The sequence below is a fragment of the Brachypodium distachyon genome, chromosome 1, assembly GCF_000005505.3.
Source record: "Brachypodium distachyon strain Bd21 chromosome 1, Brachypodium_distachyon_v3.0, whole genome shotgun sequence".
NCBI classification, from domain to species: Eukaryota; Viridiplantae; Streptophyta; class Magnoliopsida; order Poales; family Poaceae; genus Brachypodium; species Brachypodium distachyon.
In genome coordinates this window covers 51,436,295-51,447,968 of record NC_016131.3, presented here as the reverse complement: position 1 = coordinate 51,447,968, position 11,674 = coordinate 51,436,295, and the positions used below count along the sequence as shown (strand labels likewise).

General features: G+C 41.8%; 1 protein-coding gene and 1 long non-coding RNA gene across 4 annotated transcripts; one reads left to right on the top strand and one right to left on the bottom strand.

Moving 5' to 3' along the window:
* Nucleotides 1–1,137: 1,137 nt before the first annotated feature.
* On the bottom strand, nucleotides 1,138–5,216 carry LOC104581675. 3 transcript variants are annotated; one of them, XR_002962247.1, is made up of 3 exons: nucleotides 4,476–5,216; nucleotides 3,351–4,274; nucleotides 1,138–1,527 (listed from the first exon to the last, which is right to left on the bottom strand). It is a non-coding gene; the product is annotated as an uncharacterized LOC104581675 (long non-coding RNA). The 3 variants fall into 3 exon arrangements; XR_729744.3 differs by having other exon boundaries at nucleotides 4,558–5,213; XR_002962246.1 differs by having other exon boundaries at nucleotides 3,351–5,213.
* A 3,132-nt stretch (nucleotides 5,217–8,348) lies between these two features.
* Nucleotides 8,349–9,973, top strand: LOC100824762. The gene is made up of 3 exons (XM_003561216.3): nucleotides 8,349–8,486; nucleotides 9,429–9,517; nucleotides 9,601–9,973. Exons 1-3 carry the CDS (start codon nucleotides 8,460–8,462, stop codon nucleotides 9,746–9,748), a joined length of 264 nt encoding a protein of 87 aa, XP_003561264.1. The 5' UTR covers nucleotides 8,349–8,459; the 3' UTR covers nucleotides 9,749–9,973.
* The last annotated feature ends 1,701 nt before the right edge of the window (nucleotides 9,974–11,674 follow it).

Below are 11,674 nucleotides of genomic sequence, written 5' to 3'. Positions count from 1 at the left end.
TAAGTCAGACCACCCAAAACTTGACAAATTAAGGCACAATCTAGGCTACACTGTGTTTTTGGGCTATGTTTTTGCGCCTCCACTTCCCAGGCAATACCTACTGATATAGAACTACAATTATATATTCGTTGTGCAACTAAATAATCTGATTCTTTGCTACCTGCTTGTTGCATGTTTCTACATTTTTTAGCTGCTAGATGTAGTAGTTCTAATAAGTGGTATATGTAACTCTTTTTGCTTAGGTATACATATTTCTACACTTCTCTCAGTTGTTAGATGCAGTTTGAAATTTTGATTGATGTAACTTTAGCACACTCTTAGGTGCTGGATGTAGTTCTATAATTGGAAGATGTATTCTTTTGCTTAGGTACATGTTAATATACTTTTCTAACTGTTGGATGTGGTTCTAACAGATATCTTGTTAAAAATAATTTCTCAAGTTTGTTACATCCTGAGCAAAAATCTTTCTGTTTTCATGTTTCTAATTCTTTGCTGTTCTGATCAACATGATGCAGGGGTTAATGTTTGTGGGTGTATGGCTTGGCAGTGCAGGTATGAAGATTTCCGTTGATCTAGCAGGTAGGTGCTAAATTAGATATACATGAAGTAGATTAGATTCGAAATCTTCATGAAGCTCTCGATCTAGTTCTAATTTATGTATTTCCTGTGTTTTCAAACATGTATTACATGTGTTATCATGGGGAGAGTTGCATTTTTTCTTGACAAAGATTCAGGACAAAGTAACTTCCGGCTTTGTCTAGAGGTGTTGATGCGGTGACAACTAGCAATACACCTGGGCGTGGGGGCACGTTGTTTCAGAAAAACATGGACAGCACATGCTGACATGCCTTTTCTAATCGCGGGAGCAAACGCATGAGCGAGCGTGCGTCGGTCCTGGCGGTATTTCCTCTTATCGGGATGGACCGGGTGTCCTTTTCGGGAGTGCGCGGCACCTGGTCGGGACGCACTCCCTACGCCAGATCCTGCGCGCGCACCCTCTAGCTGCCCCCTTTTTTTTAAAGGGCGTGTCTAGGGAGGGAGTGCGCGCTGTCTTACCCGGTGCTCACTTCCCTGTAGAAGCTTTTGCTGTTGTGTACTGCCACAATGCATGTCGTAATAAAAAAAGAAAACAAATAGTTGATGTGATATTTACAGCATGCATAAGAATTACATCTGGGAAGAAAATTAGACAATATGGTTGTTACAAAATTTGCTGTTGGCTTCAAAGTAATTCTGCAAATCTTACCCGCAAAAATGTAATTCTGTAAATCCAAGAAAGTAACTAGAACAAAATTGCAAGCTGTCAAAAAAAAAATAGAACAAAATTGCAAGCTGTCAAAAAAAAAAGAACAAAATTGCACCTACTGGCCTTGGACGCAACTTGTTCTGCCAGCAGTTTGACTGACCAATGAGGAAAGCATTTCATTAACCCAAGAAGAGCAGAAATTTGTTCACTAAATGCCGTGCACATCCGGAAGTAACCTCGCTGCAAACCCCTAAGCCTTACAAACCCCCTTCGTTTCCACCCTGTAAACAAAATAAGAACGATAGAAAATTAGAGCAACAACTCGCAGGATGTAGAGCTTATCCAAAAAAATGCAACCATTCGAAAATAACACCAATTGGGAAGAAACTTGGAGTGGAACTTTAAGATAAACTAGATGATGCCCCGCACAATGTTGCACACATTTTTAGTTAACATACGTGAGCTGATGAGGAAATTTTTAGTTAACATACATGAGTTGAAAGTAACAACAAAAGAGTATCCAATAAAAATGTTAAATGAAATTGTATGATAGATTATAGATTCTTCACTTAGTGTAAATAGCTTGATGAAAAGTAGCATGCATGTATGTGCAAAAAATATAAGTTTTAACTAAATAGGTGTGAACAAATTAATGGTGTAATGATATGGCATGCTTGCATGTTCAGAGAAATCAAATAGTGGGTTTCTCCTACTTAGATATAAAAGATACCACATACTTACTTTTATACTTCCTCCATTTCACAAAGGTTGGCGTATTTTGTTTCGTTAAGATAAGGCTTTTACCAATGATAACTCTATTGATACGTGTTTTTACATACATGAAATTTATATCAATAGATTCGTCATTAAAAATTCTTTCTAATAATCATGGTTTTGTATGATGTAGGTTACATATTAATAGTGTGATTCTTGGTCAAAGTCTTGTCTTAACGAAACAAATACGCCAACCTTTGTGAAATGGAGGGAGTACATAGTAATAAGATGATAAATTTGCTTTTGCCAAAAAAAAGGGATGATCGAACTTCAACTAGTAAAATTTACATCTAGATAACTCATAATTTAACCACAAAAAAAACACTCATTCGATGATAGCCGACATAAGTTTCCATGTCTGAGGCACCCAGAACCACATCCAAGTATCAAGGAGAGTTATACGAAACCAAGTGAGCATAACAACACCTTCAAAAAGTTGCAAAACAAAATGTTACGTGCTTCTTCTAACCTCTGAAACTGTACCTAAACATACTTATGTACTGGACATCGAATTGGTGCAGCAACTAGTCGACTAAAAAAGAGATGTCCATCATAGCAAATCTTCCAAATTTCTAGGAAAACCATGTCAGCTAGGATTACATACTTTCTTTTTTGCAAATATGGATCCTAATTCTGATGGTTGGCAAGAACAAAATGACACCCCTGATGCGTGCATGGCAAAATGAACGACATAAGTAGACCTCAACCAACACTCTTCTCAATTATCTGTACTTACTGAAATAATGGAGGCAGACTCTATCAACACAAAAATAGAACTGTTACAATGATAGATATAAAAATAGTTTTTTGTGTAAAACAAAAGAAGTTACAACGATCAACTAAAACTACATCCTTTAGTATAGTCTAGAAATCTTTTTATTTAAGGATCTACCTCTTGATATAGGAGTTACATCTCAAAAGATGGTAAACTACATCTAAACTAACAATGAACTACAGGAAAAAAAACTTAGTGCTTAGTAGTTACATCCAGAAACTGCTAAACTACATCTAAATCAAGAGTAAACTACACCCCCCTACCCGAAAATATGGTAAAAAGTTTGGATTGCAGAGAGCTGCAAATCAACACTTCTGTAACTCACATCAAGGCACAACAGCAATCACTAATAATTTAATTATGAAGCAAATATTTAAGAAAAACATTGAGTGGTAACAAAGCTCGAGCACTTGTTGGCCTCATCGGAGAAAACAGAGCAAAACAAGCACTACTAGAGTAGCCAGATGCACTAGTTGTGACAAATAATCAAACAAAGGCTGTGAGAAGGAGGAGAGAGGATGGTAAAGAAGGAGGCGAGAGGTATATGACGCATACCTCGCTTCTCAGCAAGAAGGCGTACTAGATGGGGCAGGACATCTCTATGTCCACACGAATCTGGATGGAAACGGCGCCACGCTGGAGCTGGACAGGATGGGAGCAGCAGGAAGCCCGACTAGGGTTAAACATCGGCAAGCAACACCATTAGCAAGGTGTGCACAAAACAGGCAACAAATGTCATGATGTCTAAATTACATAGCAAATAAAGTTACAAGCATGTGTACAACAAACATTCTGTGCATGCAATTAATTTTGGTGCTCTGTCAGAGCTAATCATCTTAAAATTACTTTGTTTACAGAGCTAATCATCTTAAAATTACTTTGTTTACAGAGCTAATCATCCAAAAGTTACACCGTACTTCCATAGTTACATCTAAAAAACCATGAAAGTAACTCTTAACATAAAAACTACTCCCTCTGTTCCATAATTCTTGTCTCAAATTTGCCCAAAAATGGATGTATCTATTCCTCAAAAGTGTCAGATACATGTAAGATTTTGACAAGAATTATGGAACGAAGGGAGTACATCTACTAGTAAGGTACCCTAAACAGTGGCAAGAGCAATCTAAAGAAATGTGGCGTTTCCATATATTTTTTCACTCTTAGTAAACATGTAGGAAAATGGATAGAAAAAAAATAAGTATTAGACTCCAGGAAGAGCAGTACCCAACGAGAAGGTCTAAACTGCTGCAGGCCAAGACAAATGGATCCCAAACTATTGTGAATGATGTGTATAAAACTGAGGATTGTCAGTTTGATACAATATTCATACTGCTAAAATGAATATACATAGTGCAAGTTCAGGGCTGAGCTAACTCTTCTGTATAAAAACGTAAAGTTAACAAGAAATTTCCATTGTGCTTTTAGGAAGAAGAATAACTGCAGCTGACTATGTACAGTCCAACCCCTCCTTGCACTTTTCTGCAAACAGAAACAAGTATGTCATGTATGATCAATTTTTTAGAAACCACCTCGAACTGAGATGATCCAATTGTCATTACTAAAGCTACATCTAAAAAATCAAGAAAGTAACTCTTAACATAAAAACTACATCTATTTAACTCCTAAAAGTAATTATTAATACTAAAGCTACATCTAAAAAATCATGAAAGTAACACCAACCAGAGAAATGGGAGAAGCTGTGAACGAGGATGGGGGAATACAGTACATAGCAAGTGGAAGGCGCGGCCGCGCCTCTTCTTACCAGCACACGCTCCGCTGCGGATAGTGAGGGAGGGGGGATACACAGGCGAGGGGAAGGTGCGGCGACGCCTCCTGCTAGCGAGCACTTCGCTCGACGAGGATGAGGAAGAGATGACAGCAAAAATCGTGACGAATTTAGTGGAGGACCAGGGACTAGGCCACTAGGGATTACGTACTACTCCGTACTAGATAGCACGACAGTGGCCATTGAGCTCCAGCGGCGCGGTGGCGTCAAGCTGCAGGGGGATGGCGGCGGTGGCCTTGGCGGCTAAGGAGCGGCCCCTCTGTGCCATAGGCTGCCAGCAAAGCACGTAAAACAAGAGAAGCTGGGCGGCGGGAGCAGCTGCGCCGAACGTCCTTCGCGCCGCCATTGCATCCCCAACGCCCAGAAGCGGATTCCCATCCAGCAGCAGGAGAGGTTGGGACAGGGGTAGATCGAGCCATGGCGTCGTCGGCGTCGGGCGGAGGGAGTCCAGGACAGGAGCGAACGCCGCCGCCGGCCATGGACTCCCCGATCCAAGCCCTCCGGTGGCGGGGGAGGTAGGGGGCTGGGGCGGGGGCGGGGGAGGCGCGCCGGCGGCAGGGGAGGATGGAGGTGGGGGCGCGCCGGCAGCGAGGGAGACCGGAGGTGGGGGGAATGAGAGGGGCCAGAAGGGGATAGAGATCCGGTGGCGGGGGAGGTAGGGGGCGGGGGCGGGGGAGGAAGCAGGCGTGCGGGTCGCGCACAGATTAGACTAGGCGTTTTAAAAAAATTTGGTTTTCAGGTGGCCTCGAATGCGGTAGTTTTATGTAAAAAAAAAATTATTGTATGTTCCTTTTAAAACCTTGTTTTATGCTTTTAAATTTTTTTTAAAACCCTAAAACTAATTTATTGTGATAAATTATCTTTGCTTAATCTTTTGACTAGAGAATTAAACTTGTGAGTTATGAAAAACCGAAACCCAATCGTGTTAAATAAAACCTACCAACCCATGTCACATGTTTGCATGGCATCATGGCATATGTTTTTGCTTGTGTGGTTTGTTTATGTATGTATTTGTTTATTTCGTTTAGCTTACTCGGAATACGAACCTTGTGATTGTGAGGAGTGCGTGAACACCAACTACAATCAAAGCAAGTTTCACTTTCACCATAAATTCCCAATTATCCTCTTTATTTAAATACTTATGCACTAGTGTTGTGTAGTTTGCATTGATAGGGATATTATATGTATCTATGTTATCTATGCTTGTCCTAGTAGTGTAGGGTACCTGTGCCATTACCCCTCCACCCATAACCATCGTGTGTAGATGTACGCTTAGCAACGCTATGATAGTATACTTGGGAGGGAATCTCAAATATCATGAAACTGATATTGTAAAGTATTTTGGAAACCTGGCTAAAGCAACTTTAATGAATCATCCTGGGTGGGCGGGTTTGCGTTTTTGAGATGTATGCGACGTCAGGTCCATTTCTATGGGTCCATGTCTATGAGTCATTTCTCCATGTCTATGGGAGCGCCTACTCGCAAATGTGAAATGCCACCCGGGGTAACCAAAGACTGGACTAGTTTCCTGTTTAGTACCTTCCAGTACAACCAAATGGTAATATGGGCTCTGCCAAGATTGAGTAAGCTGTTTGAACCTAGGCCCGAGGTGATCGTGATGATGTAGCCGTGTAGGTGGGAGCGGGTCCCTCGGCATGGGTCTGGGGGATTACTTCTGAAAGTCTCGTAATCGATGCCGTTGCTACTCAACACTGAGGACAGCAAAGAATTAACACGTCTGTTTCTTGTGGGTAAAGTGTACAACCTCTCGAGAGTGTCAAACTAAATACTTAGCAGTGTCCCCGGTTACGGACAATTATGAGCAACTAAATTTGGGGGCTGTAAGGAAGGTCTCACTCATTCTAATTTCTTAATAAAATGAATGGTTCATACTTAGGATAGGAGCATTGATGTGTCTACTCAATGTCCATAGTTTAATAGGAACATCGGTGTGTCTATCCGGTGTCCATTAGTTTAACATTATTGTAACATTCAATTGTAGTAGGGTAAATTATGTTTTGCTTCCACGCAAAATGCCTGAATCCCACCTTGTCATATACTGCATGTACATTGTTAGGTCCGTTATAACTCTCTGGTGAACTTGCCAATACATTCAATGTATTGACCACGTAGTGGCTGCAACTAAATGATGCAGGTGGATCTGACGATAAATAAGTTTACGTTTGTTTGGGGTTGCGAGCCTACATTCCAACATGCTCTCACTATGGTGTTGATGTGGCTCCTGAATATCTATCATTTTCCGCTGTCAAACTCTATTTTATTTTCAAGCTAAGCCGAGGGGTTATGTAAGTTTGTAAGTACTATGAGTTCTGGATTAACAGTGGTAATAAATTTTATTCGACATTTGCGTCTCGATATTTCATCATGAAACTGTGTGTGCTAGTGAGTCGATTCAGGAACTAGCACTGTAAGCACAGAGGTCGAACCCTACCAGGGGTAGGTCGCTTCACATATATAAGGGATATCCCAACATGAGCCCCATTGTGCTGAAATAACTGTGTAAATGCCTTCGGGTCGATTTTCTTTGGATAGATCGATGTTGATTCATGGAGCTTCATTCATGCTTTTATCTAAGTAGACTTAATTTTCTAATGACTAGTTAAGAGATTCCCCATCTTTCACCGGTATGGTCGGGGGATTCTACACCGAGATATCTGGCTTTGCTTCATTTACTTGTAATTTTATTCAGATTCAACATCCATTACAGGTACAATGATTTGGATAAAAATTCAAAAAACTACAAAGTAACTCTTATAACTAAAAAATTACATTGAAGTCTTTCAAATAAATCTTCTTCATGGTATGAATCTTCACAACACGAAGTACCGCCAAGGCTTCGATAAAGATATTGCAATCAGACTGGAGCAACGACACCGCTACTCAAACACCTGCACCAACTTGACTACCTTTGAAGGTTTGAGAAAGCCCCTTGAGTCGCTCATCAAAAAAGATGAGAAGTCATGAGCATTGAACATACTTGGACCGGGGATGACCTCCTGAAGGTACAGGTTGTCGAACCACACAATCTTCATCAGAACACCAAAGAAGAACTCCAAAGCCAAAAAAAATGCCAATAAAAGTACTACGACACGCTAACAAAAACTCATCAGATCTGTGTGAACAGATCTGCGAGTACACAAACCCAAATCTCACAAGATAAAACATACCGAACACGTGGACGGGAAAATTCTCTGGCTTCGTGGCATCACCCGCAAAGGTGCCACCGCAGAAGAGGAAGAACCATAGCACCTTTATTCTCAACGACGCCGCATCCTCCACCATAGTTTCGCTGACGAGGAACACACAATCTATAAAACTAAAGTCTTCTTGAAACGTGTAGGAAAATCTGATGTTTCCCTCACCTCGCAGCGCCGAGATAGCGCCGAAGGCAAAGGGATTGGCAAATTTCCACGCTAGCTACGACGTTGCTTCTTTGCAAGATCCAATCACCTGGCGGCTAGGTTTAGATGACGGGACTTGCCACGCCCAGCTGTTTTTTTTTCCTGAGAAACCCAGCTGGTTTTTTGTGGGATAGCAAGTTGAGCTCCGGGCCGGTCTCTTCTTCATGGGCTGGCACTCCTTGGGCCTGCTCCCTGCGGATCTGGCCTACCGCCTGGGCGAGCTCCGTCCCATACGAGATTTTCATGCATGAGAGACAACTGGCAGTTTCTCAAAAAAAAAAAGAGATAACTGGCAGCCTAAAAATAGGACTGTAGAAACGTATTACTGCGCCAGGCTGTGAGGAAAAGGGAGCAGTTTTATTTTTTGATGGTTGGCGAAGGGAGCAGTTACTTAGGACGCGTTCTCCTCCATTCCGTTCCTCGTGATCTCCTCTTCCAAAAAGCCAACCAATTCAAATGGGTTCTCGATGGATCCGTCCCGAGGTACATCAAGCAAATTCCTTTCCTCTTTTTCGCTTGTCGCTCTTTTTTCATGTCGAATCATTCACTATCTTGCGTTCTAGATGTGAGATCTGATCAATATGCGTAATTCCCAACAAATTTTGTACGAGTCCTCATCGTACTGGGTTCATTCACCCCGCGAATTCGTAGTGTGTTTCCCTTCTTTTGACATGCGAACGCCCGACAAAATTTGGTTTGTGCAAACGTTGATCCGGGATGCATACGCCTGGATAGAATTTGGTTTTTGTAGGAGATAATCCGGGATGCAAGCGTCTCGACAGAATTTTCGTTTTTGCAAATGTTGATCCGGGATGCATACGCCTGGATAGAATTTGGTTTTTGTAGAAGATGATCCAGGATGCAAACGTCCCGATAGAATTTGGTTTTTGCAAACGATCCGGGATGCACGCAGGACCATTAGATTAACCGTGTGTTTTGTTCTTGTATAAATTTATCTTAACAAAAATTTGCAGAATCTATAGTACTTTGGTTTTTGTTTGGTTGGTGGCCAAAATTTTGGTTGTCAATAGAATTTTACCAACATCATAACATCTTTTTTTCATAATTTTTACCAATATTTTGGCTAAGCATGCACCAACAAATTCTTAGCTACTCCCGATAGTTAACAAAAGAGACTAGACAATAAATGGCAAGAAGCAAACACACATAACATACAATCAATGGCTAACAAAACTGACAAGAAAACAGATGGCTAGAAGTAAGCACACATAACAGCCAATCAATAGTTAACAAAAATGACAACAGAATAGATGGCAAGAAGTAAACACACCTAACAGCCAATGAAACCGCTGCTGAAAAGGAATAGGAAAACTCATTTATAGCTTTCTAGATACGCTGATCTGTCCATCACACAATTCCTCATGTTGAATTGATCTGGTATGATGCAAATTAACGTCTATCCAGGTGTACCCGCTGTTCGTGACGACCGGAGTGGCCGTCGGCATCTGTGCGATGCAGCTCGTGCGTAACATCACCACCAACCCTGAAGTCAGGTACGTACGTCATCAAATTCTGACGAGTTTTTCTCCATCATTGTATCGTTGAAACTGAAGAAATTTTGCATTGGGATTGGCAGGGTGACGAAGCAGAACAGGGCGGCCGGGGTGCTGGAGAACCACGACGAGGGGAAGAGGTACTCCCAGCACGGGGTGCGGAGGTTCTGGCTCTCGCAGCGCCGCGACTACATGCAAGCGCTCGACAACGACCCGCCAGCACCCAAGTAGATCCCATCCAACGACGGCTCCAGCTGATGCTGCATCTCCTTCTTCGTCGCACACGCAATATCTAGATCACTCGTGCTTAATTACTGACGACGTGCACACAATTTACTTACGATGCCTATGAATAAGCCGCCCGTTTAATGTCGGCATTGTTTGTCTTTTGATTTGTTTTCATTATTATCCGACTGGAACCTTGAACACCGTATAATATTGCCAACTAAATGAGAATCTTGTGACGTCTATTATGTTTTAATAAGGCATCTTCTAATGCATATTCTCTTAGGCCTCTCACGGTAGGGTTTTAGTAAGTTATCTTAATCATTTTGCTGACATGACAGACAATTAGTGATGAAGCTGTCTCTTATTCCGTGCAAACCAATATAAGTTATTAACACTTTCTCACAAAGATGTTAAATAATTGTCACTTTAGATACAACACTAAGAGACAATACATTGAGAGATAGTCTCTTAGAATTTATTGGGGATTAAGAAAAAAGCATCTAAGGAACGATGCATTAGGAGAGGCATTGTCTATTAGGGTGTTGTCCATGAAGAAACAATATTTAGCATAAGAGACCGTCTCCACATTAGTTATGTGCAGTGACATGGAGGCTTAAGAGACCATCTCTACATTAGTTATTGAGTAAAATACACCCACGGTCCTACTATTATTGATGAGGCGTCAATTTAGTTCTAAAATTACTAAACTGCATATTTAGGTACCAAAGTTTTGTTAAGTGAGTCACGACAGGTCATAAGCTCGTCCCGGAGCGTTTGACCGGCCTATGTAGCATGTTGACTGAGTACATGTCGGCTAATGGGCCAGCTGGATATGATTGACGTGAGAAAAAATGCACTTGGGGTCCTAATATTATTGATGAGGTGCAAAGTTAGTCCTAAAATTATTAAATTGTTTGGTCCTAATTTTTTGTTTAGTGGGTCATGACAAGGCCTAACCTCATTCAGGAGCGTTAGTCTGTCCTATGTGACCAAATACACGTCGGCTAACAGGGCCACTGGACATAACTGACGCTACGGAAGTGTGTTGTCCCACCCATCACCGTGGTTCTTGTCGGAACACCGCATGAGTCGCTGGAGTTGTGGGTAGGAAAGCAGAGAGTTAGGGTGGCTTGCTGGGTTTCAGGGAGAGCTACTGAGTTGCTGGGGGTGCTCGGCAGTGATCTAGAGGAGGACCGATTATGAGCTTGCACCACGATAGATCAGGGCGGCGCTAGGCGGCGTGCCATGACACACATGCAATGGCGCACGGGCACATGACCACGCACGTCGACGTCCATAAGGCTGCAGCCAACCAAAACATGAGGTAAATTTCATACAGAAATCTTTAGTTTCAACATTCTAGGGTTCGGGAAAATTGGGGAAAAAAATCTAGGGATTTCACATTCGATCCCCTCGTTCTAATTTCTTGCTAACCGAAACATGCATGAGCCCATAAATCCCACGGCAATACCAATCCGATTAACATTTGCATAAAACTTGATTAACAATGCTAATTTAACCTCAGTAAGAACTAATCATGCATAATTAATACTAATCCAAAAGTGCTAATTCAACGTTAATATAATCTAATTTAGACAACATTAGCACTAATCGGACTAATCCCCTAATAAAAACATTAGACCCTAAACGGCCAGATTAGGCTCTGGTACCATTGTTAGACTTAAACATTTATAGTAATGACATTTATAAGCATTGATCACGAGTAGAGTACTAATAACAGAGGAGATTAGGGGTTTCATACTTGAAGATGACATAGTCGTGATGTTGGTATAGCGAGACGTAGATGTAGCAGTGGTCGTAGGACGGCGCTGTCCAGAACACCGAGGGCACAAGCTGTCGGTGGCAGCGGCCTTCCCGTGCGCTTCAGCACCACCCTAGATCGGTAGGGGTCGTTAGGTTGTTGGGTAT

Bases quoted from the DNA above. Each gene is read 5' to 3' on its own strand.
- LOC100824762 (XM_003561216.3), top strand. From the start codon at position 8,460: ATGGGTTCTCGATGGATCCGTCCCGAG. The intron at 8,487-9,428 runs GTACATCAAGCA...ACGTCTATCCAG, and splicing joins CTCGATGGATCCGTCCCGAG to GTGTACCCGCTGTTCGTGAC. The intron at 9,518-9,600 runs GTACGTACGTCA...TGGGATTGGCAG, and splicing joins ACCACCAACCCTGAAGTCAG to GGTGACGAAGCAGAACAGGG.